This window comes from Ischnura elegans, chromosome 3, assembly GCF_921293095.1.
Source record: "Ischnura elegans chromosome 3, ioIscEleg1.1, whole genome shotgun sequence".
Classification (NCBI taxonomy): Eukaryota; Metazoa; Arthropoda; class Insecta; order Odonata; family Coenagrionidae; genus Ischnura; species Ischnura elegans.
In genome coordinates, this window is record NC_060248.1 from 33,532,522 (window position 1) to 33,550,071 (window position 17,550).

General features: G+C 40.6%; 1 protein-coding gene across 1 annotated transcript in view; it reads right to left on the reverse strand.

Annotated features, from left to right (window-relative positions):
- LOC124155644 (1-phosphatidylinositol 4,5-bisphosphate phosphodiesterase epsilon-1-like) overlaps positions 1-17,550 on the reverse strand; it is a 359,516-nt gene that overhangs the window by 93,498 nt on the left and 248,468 nt on the right. The window contains exon 6 of the mRNA XM_046529648.1: positions 16,247-16,534. Coding sequence (XP_046385604.1) covers positions 16,247-16,534 — 288 coding nt within the window. The remainder of the gene's footprint in view (positions 1-16,246; positions 16,535-17,550) is intronic.

A 17,550-nucleotide genomic window follows, 5' to 3' on the forward strand; every position in this document is an offset into this window, starting at 1 on the left:
TCTCAAGGTAATCCATTCAGATTCCCTTGAGAAAGCGACCAGCATCGGTCAGGAAACGTTGGGGCCACCCAAAAATTGACGCGGCGACATAGCCCAAAAGTTTTTATTTAACACTGGTTGATGTAGGTTTATAAAGCATATTTTCCAAATCACCCCGGCCAGTCCTCCTTTTCACCTCGTATTTTAGTATTCTGAGCGGCATTGAGAATACCAATTTAATCTATTATTCAATCAATCCCTTTTCTCTTCCTTCCCCCTACCTTTCTGGTCCAACCTTCTTCCTGGTGGAGGCGACCGACAGCTTAAGTCATTAGTGCCATACGGCGTCAGCATCAGCCTGCCTGTAACGGAAGGCGCCTAAGGTATCAAGGCTCGAAGTGACTTCCACACTAAACTCAATCCTCTGAAAATTCTCTAGCATCGCCCAAATTTGAAACCAAGCCCACGGGGCGTGCAGTCAATACTGGCCACAACACCAACCTGATTCCCACCTTCTTCCTCCAATCGCAGTTTCAATATCCTATTTCACCCTAAAAATGCACGTTCCAGCCACAACAATTACCGGATTGTTATTTTCTCAGGAAGTTTTCTTCCCTTGCGCTCTACACCTAGAACTTACTCGATTCATATTCTCTCTCCATGCATTTAACCTTCTCTATTCTCCACCATGCCCAAATCTCAAATACGTCCAGCATATTCTCACACATCTCATTTAGAAAAAGTAGTGTTTTTATATACAAGTATATGACTATAGACATAGACAGCAGGAACAATATTACTAATTTGATTGCATATCAAAGGAAATAAGTTACAGTACTGAGGACAGCATAATGAGAATAGCATTGCAAAGGAATAAGTGTATAATAAGCAAAAACTTTTCCACAGAATCGTTGTGAAAGAGGGCAAATAAAAGACTATAAAATTGTCGTATCACCCACCCTGCGTAGCTAGGTTTGATTAATAAAACACTGGAAAGAAACCTACTGATTGATCCCCCAAGCCTGCATGAATGATATTCACGCGTCCGTGGCTTCCTCCGAGGTGATCTCTACGCACATATCCCAGCTAACCTTCGGATTTCATTACTGGCTACGGTTTAAGAAGGACATTACACATAGTGTTTCACATATTTATATACGACGGTGAGTAATACATATGAAAATTGCCTTTGCAAGTGAAAGGACAACTTCATGCGTCCACTTCAAGATAGAAAATTTTAGAAATAAGGTCAAGAATTGATTTGACCAATGACGAAGAAAATTTAAACGTAATTCTTAAGATCTCTCTTGGAATCTTGGGGATGCATACAACAGAAAACTCTTCATTACAGTCTCAAATTCAATAAAGAGGAAAATATGTAGTTACCGAGTACTTTAGGGTATGATATCAACACAATATCACAGAGTATTCTTAATGATAGGATTTTATTGGGTTTCTCCTAAAGGGATATTAAAAATAAGAGAAGTCGAAAGAAAAATTACCAGTCTGGTGGAATTCTCGTCAACGAATGAAAAGCTGCTCAATCAGCCAGACAATATTCTAAACATGTGAGAAGGGTAGTAGGAGCTTTGAGGAGTTGGATAGTAGGAGCTGATTGCCCGTACGTGCTCATTAACCAAAGACTGATTAACGTGACCCGCCTACGTCTATAGGGTGCGCGAGGGTTGCATAATCTGGTAGTATCGCTCCAGAGTGTTTCTAATTGCCCATCTACCCTCCAGCTCAGTTTGCTAGAGGACGGACGAGATGAGATATACGGATAACAAAAGACAGTCGACGGCACGAGTACGATAGTTTTGTCGTTCTCGTTCCGATCTTTTTTTTGTCATCGATAACTCGCTGTAACAATGGAAGGCGATCGACCGTGAAAGGGCACGGTTTACTCCGCTAAAGGATCAGAGCAGTGCGAAAAAAAAACGAAATTTTTTTTGCAGTCGTTTGTGGAGCGAAAGACGATATCGTGGTCATTCATACGCATTACTTCTCAGAACAGGCGCAAACAGGGAAGGCCTTTTGATGTTTTATTTCCTTGTATTCCCTTTGGAGACAAATGGCGCTTGACAATCTTGAAATTGTACATTTAATGAAGGAAAACAATTCTGAACAGTAAATAAGACTAATTGTTCATGAATTTTTCACAATTGTGCCACATGATGGACAAAACAAGCAATTTGTTGCAGGCATTCGCAACATTTACACAAATTATATAAAATCAAAAGCTAACGAATGAAGAAATTATCTTTGCGCTCCATTAATTGAAATTTTAGCAATAGCCGTGATCATACTCGAACAGGGGGAATAGGTAGCATCGTCTTGTAGCATCGTCTGAAATCAAACTTTTTGCAAGAATTGCAAGGATAGTTGCAGCTGCCCTATTTTAAGCAAAGCTATCAACTCAGAAGTAAATATTGTGTTAAATTTTTTCACCTTGCATACGTGGAAACTGATTTTTTTAAAAGTACTGATCAATAAATAGCTTAAGCTTGTAAAAATTCTCCGATCGAGCACTTGAATTAGGCAAGTCTATCAAGGATATAGGTTAAAGATAAAAATAAAAAAAATCTCGGTATCATAATAGAATATTTTGGACTCTTGTCATAAACGAAACGTATTAGTACTAAACACAAAGTACACGCAGCTAAACTCAACAGACCGTTTTTGCATATGGAAAGCTTAGTAATAGATTCCACAAAACATATAACACATCTTAATCATGCTCAAAATATGGTACACATTAATATAAAGGGTGAGTGAAAAAATGTTCTGCAAGATTACATTAAAACAAAGGTGAATACGCAAATACCCCAATGAAAGCTAAATAAAATCAGGTGAAGTTTTGGAAACCGATGCAGTGATTTGGAATACCAAGTGATTCGCTCATATAAAGTAAGAGTGATCGTGATTCACTATGAATTACGAAGCTTTCTCCCATGCCACACGACCGAATGAAAAAAGAAATAATCCATCGTAGCCTGACAAGTTTTAATCGATGGAATCTGGCGGGTTACCATTTATGAAAATTAATAAATGCCCTTGATTATTCGTCACCGACTCTTCAACTATCATGGACTAAATGTTCAACCAAAAAAGTTATCACTCAATTCTTCCACTCCAGCAGTAGGCGTTTAGCAATTATAACACCTCATAACCCTTCAATATGACCATTAATTTTTCTTCGGCCACCTTTGAGAAAAGGTTTTAAAGTATTCTGGTCTTCTCCGGCCCAGTTTCCCGACGTGAAACCCCTGCTCATTGAAACCGGATTGAGCTCAAAAGAATGAGGCTCGGATTGTGCAAACCGCAATTAAGGAGAGGGGGAGTGACACGAATTACAATGGAATGGAAAAAAGTCAAAGAACCATAAGTCTTCGGAAATAACGACCTGAATCAATACAAAACCCTGAGGTACTTTTTTTTACGGTATACTTCCAAGATATTGAGGGCATTGAATTACGTGTTGACAGCAAACCTCTCATAAATGGTTGATTTACGATCAACAATTCTCCTCACGAGTGATGCACGAAGAAAGAATGGAAGAGAAGTGGTAAAGCAATTAATCAACACCAATCATAGCTGGATAACGATTTTTACGTGTCTACTTTCATATATGTAGGCTAGAGATTTCTTTCCTTCACCCAAAGGTGGCGGCATTTTGTCACATCAAAAAAGGAAGCAATGGAAGACGTGGATTGGAGAAGTTTTGTCCTTAATATCATTCCCTTTGCCTCTTTCCACCTTTTTTTAGAAGGTACCCTAAAAATTAAGTAGACGTGCACTAAGCAAGCGTTTTCGAAAGGAAATTGCCAGTCTTTAAAGGCTGAATATTCTAAAATGACATAAAAGCTGAATGACTGGGTATAATTACCCCGTCTTTCCAACGCAGTAATGACTTATAGGAGTGAAATCTACCTGAACTGAAGAACTTAATGCAGTAAAGGGATTAGAGATCATATCCAATCCCAATATCCCAACATGAGGGAAAATTTCAAATTTTAGTGGAGCGAGGACTGAATTAAATTTATTTATGAGAAATTATGTCCAAATGGGACAAATAAAAGGTTTGTGCCTATTGGTGAGGGTTACAAGACTAAGCAGGGGGAACATGCAATTACAATTCCAACATAACCCGCCTTCGACCAATAATATTAGCAAGTTCATGTAAAGTCGTCTAGACAAAGAGATAGTCACATGTAGCAATCCTTTTCCATAGCAATCCCAATATTTTTGCGCTTGAGTTAATTAGAGCGAATTATACTTTGGGATTGGGGACTTGGTATGAAATTCATCAAAATACCATGGAAAAGTAAATATCTGGAAGCTTGTTGTATGGCATTGAAAACATCACGTGTACCGCATTCTTAAACATCAAAATCGCCGAAAAAGAAGAAATTATACTCCAATTATAAATTAAATCGAGCCCCAATTTGTTCCAGCTCTTGAGAGCTTTGAGAAAAGTAGACATCCCTTAACAAGCGAGGCTTAGCATATCTCAACACTGTGATCAGAAGAGGGTATAAGCACAAGGGGACCACAGTGACCAGAATGGCGATTCGCGGCTCTGAAAATCGAGAAAATTCTGGTTGAAATCTTTCCTCATAATGGGATGAACTCTTAGTACAAGGTCGAGTTATCATTTCAGAGTGCGTGTTATATGCTAATAACAGCCTTTCCAATTTTCTTCCACAATTCGCAGTTTTCGGCAAAAACGCTTTTGTATCAATTGAAAGGGAGTTTTTAGGTAAGCAGTTACAATCGAGATCCTCACGAAGGTGCCAACTGTCAGCAATAACCGACGAGACTGTTACCATCTCAGGGCACCCTTCGTGAAGGGAAGAAAAAGGGCACCCTTCGCCGGAAACTATCTTGTACCTTTCAAAGTGAGAAACTCAGAGAAAAACAGTCATTTGGAAATATTCCTAGACATAATTAAAAAATAAGCTGTTATTATTTAGTAACCAGTTCTCACCAACGAGGAAAACCACAGAAAAGAAAATAGGAATGAAAATGATGACAACGGCATCCGGGTGCTAATGTGCAGTCCTGGTAGTCCAGATTATCTTGGTATTGAATTACGAAATAGAATACAATATATATGTAAGATGTTATTGATTGACTTTTGGGTGCTAGAAAGCCGTAGAAAATGAAGTTGCAAACAATATTTAATGATAAAACGAGTTCTAGAAAATTATGAGAAACTAATTGTCATTAAATGGGATAATAAGTGAATGAAAAGCTACCACGAAAACTCTAAGCAGTTAACCAACTACATAAGACATAGCTTAGAAAACTAGTGGTGGGAAATTTACCTGGTTGAAATCGATTTCCCAAAGAATAACTCTCTTTACAGAGAAGAGGTACTGCTATAGGAAGGAAAGCGACAGAAAAAAATCTTGCCATCATGCCACCCCACACTTTCGAAAGGATATTGATGGATTGGAATGACATATACTCTCAGTTTGAGAGATAGTAACTAGACCAGAGGTTAACATGATATCTAACTATCTAAGCAAGTAAAGATCAATTAAAATATATTCCTTGTGAAGGAAACGAACGTAGGAAAGCTCGTAACTCCAAGAAAAGTTTCTTTTTCGTCAGGTAAAACTTTCAAGAGATGAAGAGAGGGCGAATTACACCTTTATATTCCAAAGGGGATTTAGTTGTGTCGGGATGTCCATGTACACCAGAATGGAAAATAGCTCTCCTGATAATACAGAGAGTTCAGTTTCAAATCGTATTCAGGAAATAGCTGTAGATAATTAGTCATAGAACTTGACCACAGATTGGGTGGAATTATTGGCAAGGAAATTCCAAAATTGGAACAAAAGATGAATAAGAGTGCCTGGAGAGAAACTTAATCACAACTTCAAAAATACTTACACTATTTGAACAGGTAAGAGACGTGAGAAGGATACTGAAACAATACCGGCTAAAACAAAGCCCCATACTTTGAAAATGATAAAGGTAGCAGCAATGGTAGATTACAGTAAAAAAAGATGGCTATGCACAGCCCTGATTGTCCTGGGAATACTTCTTCAAACCATTCCTTGGAATATAATGAAGTGTTTGAGCAAGGATTGATACAATAAGCCGGAGGGAGCATTGAAATGTCAGCAATAAATGAATCATTCATTAAAGAGACTTACTTGTAAGTTACCCCTGAATAAACTGTCAGTATACACGATAAAAAGAACAGCAGTTTCGTTCTTACATTCAGGGAGTACTGCTTAGAATTATTACTCGAAATAAAATGCGGTTGTAGACGGGGAAAGTTACGCGACCAAAGTGTACCATTAAGCCTTAATAACGATTGCAATGCGATGATCTGGAAAACCAGAGGATATTGATTAACGTTGTGACTAAAGAAAGACTGAAGTGCTGGTATAAGAGAAAGTATAACTCGACCAGATGTTTCCTTGGAAAGTAAAGGCCCAGGGAGGGAAACAAGTGCCGGGAATCAAACTTACTCGAAACTCCCAAAAGGATAACTCTCTTTCGACAGGCGAGGAACGTTACTGGTAGGAGAGCGCGGCAGCCTTCGAGGTGGCGCGTGCGGCTGGGGACACGCGGTGGGCCGCCGGATCCCTGAGGAGGCTGGCTCCCAGAGGAGGACGGCGGGCGGTGTTAAAGGCAGAAGACGACTGACGACCACGGCTGTCTCGGGAACGCGAATGACTGACGGCTGGACCACGTCGACAAGTTTCCGAAGAGGATTCCCCAGCTCATCACCCTAGCAAATGGGGTGGGGAATATATGTTGCAGAAGGGGGGGGGGGGAGGAGGAGGGGTACAGAGGAGTGGGGACAAAACACGGGGGGGGGGGGTATTAGGGACACAACATTGTGGGGGGAGGGAGAAAGGGGTCCCTATTCTCGCAGTGAGTTTGGAGCGGGGGGTACGGGGGGGAGGAGTATTCGGGTGTGTTATGACGATGTCTCACTAAGTGCGTGGAGCACACAAAAGGGGGAAGGGGGGGGGGAGTGGTGTGAGGAGGGTGTGCCTACCTACCAGGAGGGTGCGGAGTTTTGTCGAGTCGGCGCCTTGAACATACCAACACTCACACACACAAGACTCGGTGCCTCTCTCCCCCTCCCCGCAACAACAACGACAACCTTTACAGGGCGGTTTGAAAAGGCTCGCATGCTGGAAGGGGGAGGGGAGAAGTGTAGGGCGCTGTTTTGTGCAAGGGTGTCGGTGATTCTGAAGAGGGTAGGTACAGTCAGTCGGCGGAGTTGTGTGCGTTATATGCGTTTGAAGGGAAAGAGTGGTGGGCGGTGGCGGGGGGGGGGGGGGAGGAGGGGAACGTGCGGCAAAACAAGTGAATAAGGGCTGGGGACGATTCAATGAGCACCGATGAGGAACCTCCGAAAGGGAAGCTCCCACTTTTAATTAATAAACACACCCTTTTTTTCTACCCTTTTTTCCCTCCCGAAAAAGCCAGCAAGAGAGAGGAGAGAGAGAGAGGGAGAAACGGAATGGCAAATCGATGAAGAGCGACGGGTGATCGGTTTTTGGGAGCGATGTTTTTTTGTTTTATACCTTATTCAAAGCGAGAGAGGCAAAAAGGAGAAGAGCATTTGGAAAACAAAAAAAAGTACAGGAAGAAGACTGGAAGAAAGGTGTTGGCTGAGAGAGGCCCTTACAGTTGAGAGAGCAGGGGTTTGTTTATAATTTTTTCGTCGTTCGTTTCCGTATTTTTTTTTAACGTTTTTTGTTCCTCCGCAAGCGATCCGTTCATCACTCCGTAGCAACCGCAGAGGTGAGGGAGAGTTGCGGACCAATAGGGAGGGAATGAGAGTTGAACTTGGTTGGAGATCGGTTTTTGCGAATCACACATGGAGTGGAGGGCCAAGGCTGAGTGCACACGCTTCCTATACCTGTGGGACGTTCTGACCGAAGGGCCCCAAAGGGGTGGAAGGGATAGGTGAAGCCCAGATCGCCACCGAACTTATGGGAGCGGATCGAGGACGATGGCATGAGAGGATAACGTAGCCAATGGACTGCCCCTTCTCTTGCTCCACAAAGTTGGGCTTGCTGAAGAAGAGTGCGCCAATGGAGGAAGCGGTAGATCTAGGTTTCGAAGAGAATGCGAAGGACACATTCACTTGACGAAAAAGATAAAGCGTCGGTAGCTTTTCAATCTAGCTAGGTAACATAAAACTAAAGACATTTCACCAAAGAGGACTGGTGATCGGGAAAAAATACGAAGATTCGCTTGGAAACTGTGCGGTTTATAAGAGAATAAAACCCATAGGATACGTATTGGCCAACTTTTAATGACATGAAAAATGTGGTAGAACTTTAACACCATATCTAATATTTAAGTTATCAGTACATTTGAATCCAACTATGGGAGGTGATTCAGAAAGGAGAAGAAATGGTGAACATTGGTCGGTACTTAAAAATGACTCAAATAAATTATCTTTCAGTTTTTGCCATTGCTAAAATTATAACTTGCTTCCATGTTTCATACAATGCCGTCAAACATTTCCCTGAAGTCAACTATTTGAAGGAGGTAAGTATATATCTGCCATTTAAGTAATAGATAAAATTTATTGATGAAGTTAACCATTTGAAGGAGGTAAGTTCATTTCTGCCATTAAAGTAATAGAAAAAATTTATTGAAAAAAAAAAGAGCGTTGGTGTAGCCCTGATTTGAAAGAAATTCGTATCGTAAAACACAGCTTAACGTCCGATGCGATGAGTGGAGAAGTATTCTTTAACTGTTTTATACACCTAACCCAATATGGAGAAAGGATTCCTGAAAAATATCCACAGATAATGAATTCGAACCCAGTACCCCCGGATAGATCGCCGCAACTTCAATTCCCACCGTAGCTCGATCGTCAAACTTTTTTCGTTTTGCGACTAATTAAAGATATTGGATGGACATAGCATATTCTTGTTTATATTTCGAGGAATGCGAATGCTATTACCAAAATACTGGGTGAAATAGGGTTAGACAATAAAACTGTAACTATTACATTTTTTGGAAGGTGGACGAGCGTTGGGAGATATTAAACGGCCACTTGAGTTTTTTCATTCCTTGTTTCAGAAGAGCAACTATTAATGCAAAAAGGAGGACAAGATTGAAAGGTGACAAAGCAGTGACTCTGACGCTCATATAGAGGGGGATGAGGGGATAGATCCCGCCACAGAGAGAAAAAAAATGTATAGCCACTGTATAGTTTTGACGCATGATATTTGCATCTTTTTTAAGTTAAATTTTAAGTGCCAAAATGATGTAAATAGGGTAGTTTCCTTCATCAAAGAATACGTAAGGCATTGATTGCGATTCGTTACCCACCATTAGTGTATTCATAGTATACAAATTATTTGGTTTTAGAAATACCGGCTTAGACGAATGGCAATGGTCAATTTTATCCTCATTTGAAAAGGCCAGTGTGGCGCCCATGCGATGCCACTCCACGTGACGTCACAGGGACCTAGTTTCTATACGAGTAGATAGGAGTTTTACATTTTCTGAGATCACCAATGCATTCATGAGGCACAGAGCTGTCTGCAAGATGGTCAACTGTAAGCTATACCAGTAGCATCGCCACCGCGGTTCCAAGCGCACTTACCTGCTCTATACCCACCTACAAATTGTGTCCGCGTGAATGAGGGACGAGATTTGATAGATGGACGTCGAGAAGGTGTGGTAGAAGTGGTGTTATGGTGAGACGCGATGGCTGGTGAAGGGAGAATGGGTCATCGATGGACACGGGACGAGGGTTAGCGATGAGGAGGGTTCCCTTTTCGGGAGTGAAATCCTCCCACGACTCTCCGTTGGGCAACTATGCATCGGCCATCAGCCCTTTCAACAAGACCGAAAATGACAATAGACCTCACGGATGGCACCCTTACGGCCAATTTCATAAGGTCTGGCCAACGTTTACCTTAGTATAATGCAGTCATGTCCTCAACTTAAACATGATTCATGCATTTTCTTCCATGCATGAACGTGCAAAATGTAAATTAGTGCAGGATGAAGTTCATAAGAGAATAAAATCAATAGAACACGTATTGGAGCACTCCCAACGATACGAAAGAGTGGCTGAACTTTAAGTCACATCTAATGGTTAAGTCATGTTCACTTGAACCTTCATTCATGAGGTGATTCAGATAGGAAAAAAATGGCGAATTCTGGCCGGTATTATATAATATGGATCAAATAAATGATCTTCAAATATTGCCATTATTTTTATAGTATTCTACCGATTATTGTAGGTTTCCATGGAGTACTAAAGAAGAATTCTGGGAGCCTACCTTACTTCCAGCACTGCCTTCTTCAGTTCACTGTAAGTCCTACCCCCTTTCAATCTATCTTAAAATCCTATCCTCTTCCCTCCTCTCCCTCGTTTACCTAACATTATACCCTATAACACTGTCTTCAACATCCCCTCCCCATCCCACGGCCCCGAATGAGTTGCATAAAAGGATGAAAAAGAGAATAAATACGTCGCTATGAAAAGGCTAGCGGATAGGAGAAAGGAATGGAGAGCTGCGTCAAACCAAACTTAGGATTGTTGACTAATCATGATGATGTCCAAAAGCATCACAAGGGATTTGAAACTCTGATTCTACAGCAGCCAAGATGTGTACTCACTAGGTTACTACGTTATCTTCTTTAAAACATTAATTATATAATACCGTGATCGAAAAACCCTTTCGGATCCTACGAAGCTGGGTCTACGATAACTACTTTTCGTTTATCCCCTGTTTCAACAGATATTTAAGCAATAAATTATTTTATACATAACATAATATTGAAGTTTTCTCGGGGTTCACACCTGGTCAATTGGTTAATAAAGTCCAGCGTTTTTGCGGTAAAGTCTGCTACCGTCTTAATGGCACAAAACGGCCTTTCTTTAAACTAGTATGTAGACAGTAAAATTTAAAATCGTTAATATCAATTATTTTTTTTGAACTCGTAAAAGTGTAAAAACATGAAACCTTAAAAAATGTCATTTTGTGCCCTGAAGACGGTGGAATTTATAAAACCTTTTACATGATGACCTTAATAACCCTTTTCCTTTGTCGTTTCTTGTCGCTAGGTAACACCTTATCGAAAATACTAGTTTTTGTTTTAATTTAGAGAGGTTAGCACTATTTTTTAAATAATATTTTTTGGTTGGTTTTTTATTAAAGATTATTTTCCTAAGATAATAGATTACTGTATATATGCATTTGTACTGTGAAATCGAATGACCCCTTTTTCTTAATGTTAGTCGTTTTAGAAAACGAGAAAAATTCATAGATAATCATTAATGCATAGAATATTAATGCCACTGATTCGCAACAAGAAATATGCTTGTTTCTACGACTCGACGATGAAACTTACAATTAGAGAAATTCAGTGGCGTAACTATGGGGGGGATAGATCTCCGCCCAAAGCTTCAGAGAAATAAAAAAAATATTCAAAACCATTGTCTAGTTTTCACTTATAGTAACTGCATATGCTTAAAGTTAATTTTTTAGTGCCAAAATGATGTAAAATTTATTTCCTGGCATGTCATTTGAAAAAAAATTTTCCCGAACCCCCCAAGGTGGGAGAGGGTGTCGCCACTCCAGGCCATCTCATCCCCCTTCCCCCAAAGCATATTCCTAGTTACGGTACTGGAGAAAATAGATAAGAATTCTGCAACCACACATCAATTTCAATGTTGATATTAAAGGGTTTATCGAAGATTTTCAAGGGACCGGCGATTTTCACCGATTATGCGCATTCTTGTTCCTCTAAAAGTTAGCTTTACAGTGCTACGAGCTTTTGAATGGCCCAGCTGTGTTGTGATGCGAGGTTTCTCGAAGAGAAAGAGCACACTCCCGTTAAAAAGTCATACGCCGTCGCCGGGTTTCCCAGTCATCTCCTCATTGCCCTTCTGCTTTGGAGCCTCGCAACGGGACAATGGGAGATGACGACACAATGGCCCGATCACGAACAGCACGGCGACAGCTGAAGTCGATTGCCGATTGTGTCTCGTTGGGAAAACGCTGCTATCAGAGCCATACGCGCTTAACTCCTCCCAAAACCTCACGAGAGCGTGATATGAAATGAATATATCTGTTATCTCCGAACGAAGACAATCAATATTTTTCCAGGAAAACCGATTGGAAAAGGTGAGAATGCTCGAGTTGGAACGTAGTATATGCTACTGAGGCAAAACTGAAACCCTGGATTTTGATGCTTGATTAAACACAAACTTCGCACATTTTTTCTCATAAATTACGATGATATTACCAGCAGTTGTATTTCATAAATATATCATAAAGGATAACTCATACTTAATACACCACCGTGATTGTAATAAAAATTACTGATGAATGCTGTAATGTTTTTTTGAGCGCATTCGATGGAAATTTTGGATTAATTTTCCTTCCATCGCGAATGCAAAGCTACCTCAGATTTTTGTTATGCTAATGTCATTTTCTCAGTGAATAAATATCACAGGTGCTATTCAACACTATCATTTGGGCCCAATGGTAGCCATTGTAACAAGCGCAGCACAATTGACATTAAACCAAAAGTATTCCATGGATTTAATTGAGATTGCATGGCAATCTTTCAGACAACCTAAACAATAATCTTCAAACTTTAGGAATTAATTACCCTGTGAATTATTTACACGACTTAAGTTCAGTAAGAGGGGACCTCTACCCTATACTATATGAACTTCACCCTAACAAACCTTTGGGTTGAAATTCTGACTGAAAGAGAGGTGGTAATGACGAAAAGACATTAATATTAGTAGTTTCATGGTTTTTAGGATTCTATATTATCGCATACGATCTGATTTTTATGGAAATGACGATACCCACCTGCCTAATATATAACTATTATGTTGTTGAAACACATAAATAATAGCTTAATGCTAAAAGTATCTTGGGAAATAGCTAGAGAGACCTAAAATAAACTCTATAGTCACAGGCTCAACTTTGTGGAAGTTCATTTCAATAAATAAAGGTACCTGATGATGACGCCGCTGCGTCGAAACTAGTCGTACCGCGTAAATAAATTGGTGGATTAATACAAAGTTTGTTCGTTTTTATTCACCTAAAATAAAATTCTAAAAAATAAGCCCGCCAAAGAAGGTTAATGAGAGATCGCGAGGTGACAATAGAGTTGGCCGTTTCCCTCACCTGGCTCAGGCTGGCGATCATTGTTGTTGGACCGGATTCATCGTAATGGGCCGCTGGTGGCGGGGATTGAAAATTAAGGGCAGGCGACCCGAGCAAATTGGGAAATCCTCTGCGTGGGACTTCGATTCCTTTACGCGGTCGTCTGGAGCTTAGAGGATTATAATTTGCAGCAATGACGCGAGGGTGAGGTTAAAGAGGGGAATGATCCTGGACTAAATAGCTCGAAATGAAAAGACGTGGGCATTGCCGGAGCGAACAATCGCGAGAGAAGACTCAAAACAGAGTGGCCTTTTAATTCGCAACGTACAAGGGAACTGTACGGACAGATAGCAGAAGGCGACGAAGGTATCGACCCATAGAAACAAATGAAATTGATTCTCTCACAGTCAATAGTGAGTAGGGCACAAAGGAAAGCCTTCTAAAAACCAAGTCAATTAACATGGGTAATTTCCAATGAGCAGAAAAGAACCTTATTACTTTTACATTATGCAGAAATGATGAGAGCCTTGATGAAGCTACAACAATATGTCGAGCGCAATCAATGGAAATTTAGATTTAATTTTCCCACCATCGCATATGCAAAGCTATCTCTGATTTAAAAAAAATTGCTAATGTTATTTTCTTAGGCAATAACAACCACGGCTGTTATTAATCACTACATTTTGACTCTAATTCTAACCATGGTACTTTAATTTACATGTACCTTAAGGTCCATCGATCTTAATATTTTACCTGAGTAAAATTGCTAAATGTATTTGCTTTTTTTGGCTGAATGTTTTTGTTGAAATTTTGGTGCTGAGTGTTCTTTTATGAGCATGAAGAAAGGAACAGCAGCAGAGACAGACCAAAAGTAGAGACAGATGGTCACCGCTGGCTTAGAGCCGGCGGTATGATTCGAATCTTAGCAAACTAAGGCGGAAAAATATTCCCCCTTCCTAGAAGAACGCTTGAATGATAATGAGTTACTGCACTAAATTTTCATAGAATCAAAAATATAAATTATATTGAAAGAGGCTTTTAAAATTTGTGCCGTATAGAACCAAAATTAGGAGTTCGGTTGGGCTTAGTGGTTGTGTTGACTTCCCACCGTGTGCGACTAGAATTCGGTGGGGATGAGTTTTCGGAGACTTCCCGACCCCTCATGCTTTGTGCAGGCTAGTAATGATGGACGAAGAAAAGTACTGGTATGAGGCAAGGACCCATCTCATAAGAATGCTAATGCCGACGCCAAGTCTCTCGTTACCCTTCCTTTCTACCCTTATTTATGGTAGGAATGATCTAAGCCATAAGTTGCATCCTCTAAATTCCTAAAACACAATGCAATTACATAAAATAATTATTTTTTCCAGCATAACCTTAGGGCTCCCACAAATGGAAGCCATAATGGTAAATGAAAATAACTTATGACGGAAAATACTTGATCTAATGAACAGAGTAGGACAATAGAATTGGACAATGGATTTGGCAGCCATTTTTAAAATGGCGGCTGGGCAAATTTCGATGAAAAACGTGGTTTACATAAAGTTTTTATTTCGAAGCTATTTTAAAAGATATCAGAATAATTAAAAAATCAGCGTGTTTACCATGAAAAGAAATTTTGGAAACCATTTTCATAATTTTTCTATCATAAAAACAGTCAGTCATAATCTTTCCGCAAAAACGCGGAAAAACTTTTTCAATACTAACTTTTGAACGTCATAAATTTCTATGAAGGAAACGAGACTCACTAATGAAATGTTATTTCTGAGTTGAATACTTAAAAAAATACTTTCAGTATAAGTTTTAGCACTGAGAATGCACTCCATTTTTCATATCCATAGTTATATTTCCAGATTAGAATGAAGTAATTTCTGATCAATATAAATCTCATCATTATAAGGGAGATTGAATCTAGAGGAATGAAGGGGGCATATTCTCGGAAAATTCTTTAAAAAGTGGAAGGAGGACGGTATTCCTTGCTGTAACTGAGATAAGAAATCCAGTGGAAGGCCACGACTCAAGTGGTGCCACTTGGGAAAACGTGGAAGGATCGAGGGCGTTTGTTGATGCTTATGATTCGATTACGATTCTAAAATGAGCCGCGCTAAATCTAAATTTTCCCAACCAGCGCGAGCGTCGCGAGTGCGCTGAGTAATACGCATTGAATTTAATTGGGTAATGGGATGCTTTGGAAGCACAACGAGTGTCTTTGGGATTTTACTGCTGAGGATACTCAATTAACGAGTACCGCATTTTAAACGGGAGTGGTGATGAAAGTTAACCATGCACATGGGGTCAAATAGAATCATTGCAGGTGATTGGAATAAATGTATCCATGCGGGCTAAAGCTGTCAACTGCATTCATAGCTGAAGCCCAAATTGAAACCCTAAAGTTATTTATTAATTAAATTTACTAGTTATTACGCATCAAGTTTAATAAAAACAAATTATAATCGCAATAAAGTGCATACAAACAAACGCTATCGTTGAAATCAACCAATCGGAATAATCAGCCACGTCACGTGATCTGAGATGCTTCATTTTAATTTTGGTCACATTCGCAGAAGCCGAAAATCATTTTAGATTATCCCGCTGGTGTTACTTTTCTATAACCATTAACCAGTATTTAATATATACCCTGTTTCAATTAAATTTTTTAAACACTATTCGTAATAGAAAAAACTTCACTAGTTAAAGAAATTATTCGTAAACTTACGATTTTTCAATATTTTGTTTACTTTTATGAAGGAAAATAATTGTGATTTTATATTGCGGGGGGGGGGGGGGGTTGGGTCTGGACCCCCCGGATCTCCCCTGGCTACGCCACTGATGCGTAGTATTCTATGCAAACCTACCTGAATCGCTAGATCACGTGAAATAATAGAATTAATTTTGGAAATATAAATAACGTAATTAAAGAATATACCTCACGGATGACCTCGATACCTTGCTACTATTGGTGCACCGTTAACGTTCGCCGCGGAAATTTTTGAAACTGATTAGAATACGACCGAGGTGGAAACAGAAATCAGCCTTCCATGGGATGGAATTGGGCCCCATCTCTGCAGTCCCCTTGAAGGGCTGAGACCCACATTGGAACCTTGGGAGTGTGACAAGAGAGTTGAACTCACCTTGATGAGCTTGGCCATGGTCTTGGCGCTGTGGTAGCATGGCGGCAAGCAGGCACCCAGCCTCCCGGAGGGGAGGAACGGCACCTGCGACGACCCCGACGGGTAGCAGCGCCGGAGGAGGCTGCCCCCGACCTCCTCCGCCCCCGACGCCGCCGCCGCTGCCGCCGGGGGCCGCCTCCGGGCCCCGAACGCCTCGTCCGCCTGCCCCTCCGCGTCCCCGTCCGGCAGGGGACTGGAGGGCCTCGGCGAGTGGCAGTGGAGGCGAGGGACGGCCAGCAGAAGAGACTCCTACGGAAGACAAAAAAAAACAAAAGAAAGTTAGTGCCGCGTGAGTAAGAGGGGCGATTGCGTGTGATGCACCGTGATGGAGTCCTCTAACCGTGCGGAACATTGCTCACGTGGCGTGCATGACACCAATGCCTCCCACACACAGGCGCGAAAGAGAGAAGAGAAACATGTTCACAAAGGGACGCGCTGAAAAAATCCAGTGGCGGCCGAGAAAAATGTAATTAAAAATATCGGTTCGTGTGGTTTTGTGCGGCTAGGGCCTGTGTTCTTAACTTAAAGAGGCGTTAACATGGTAGGTATTGATGTACGCTATTTATTTACAAGTAGTCATTTATATAGTCTTGGAGTATAGGCCAGTGAAATGAAATGCAAAATGTTTGCCGACGTGTCGATATTATATTGTATCTGCATTAGGGCTTATTTGCGCTTTGTTTATCGATTAAAGCTAGGGCAGCCATTTTTGTATTTCATTTCACTAACTTATACTCCGAGACTATATAAATTACTTTATAAATTGAGGTCATGATGAAGAAATTCATTTCCAAGTAGTTACATTTGGCCTCAAAATGATCGTACAACATTACTATTCTACAGATACTACACCTACACCTGAGAAATGACGGGCGGAATTGCATTGGAATGGAACATTGCTCACGTGGCGTGCATGACACCAGCGCCTCCCGAGCACACGGGTGAAAGGGAAAAGAAACATGTACACAAAGGGGGCAGCATACTAAAAGGGACGTGGTGGAAAAAAATTCAACCGCAGTCGAGAAAAATGTAATTCATTAAATAGCGGTTCGAGAGGTTTTGTACGGCGAGAACCAATGATCACAACTTAAAGAGGCGTAAAAAATGGTACCGTTGTACGGTCTTTATTCACAAGTGGTTACAGTCGGTCCCCGAATGATGGTATAACGTTACTATATTACAGACACTGCGAGTACCTGTGATTTTTAACTGGAAGCCAAATAATCAGAATGATAAAATGTCTATCGATGCATGATTTTTTTCGC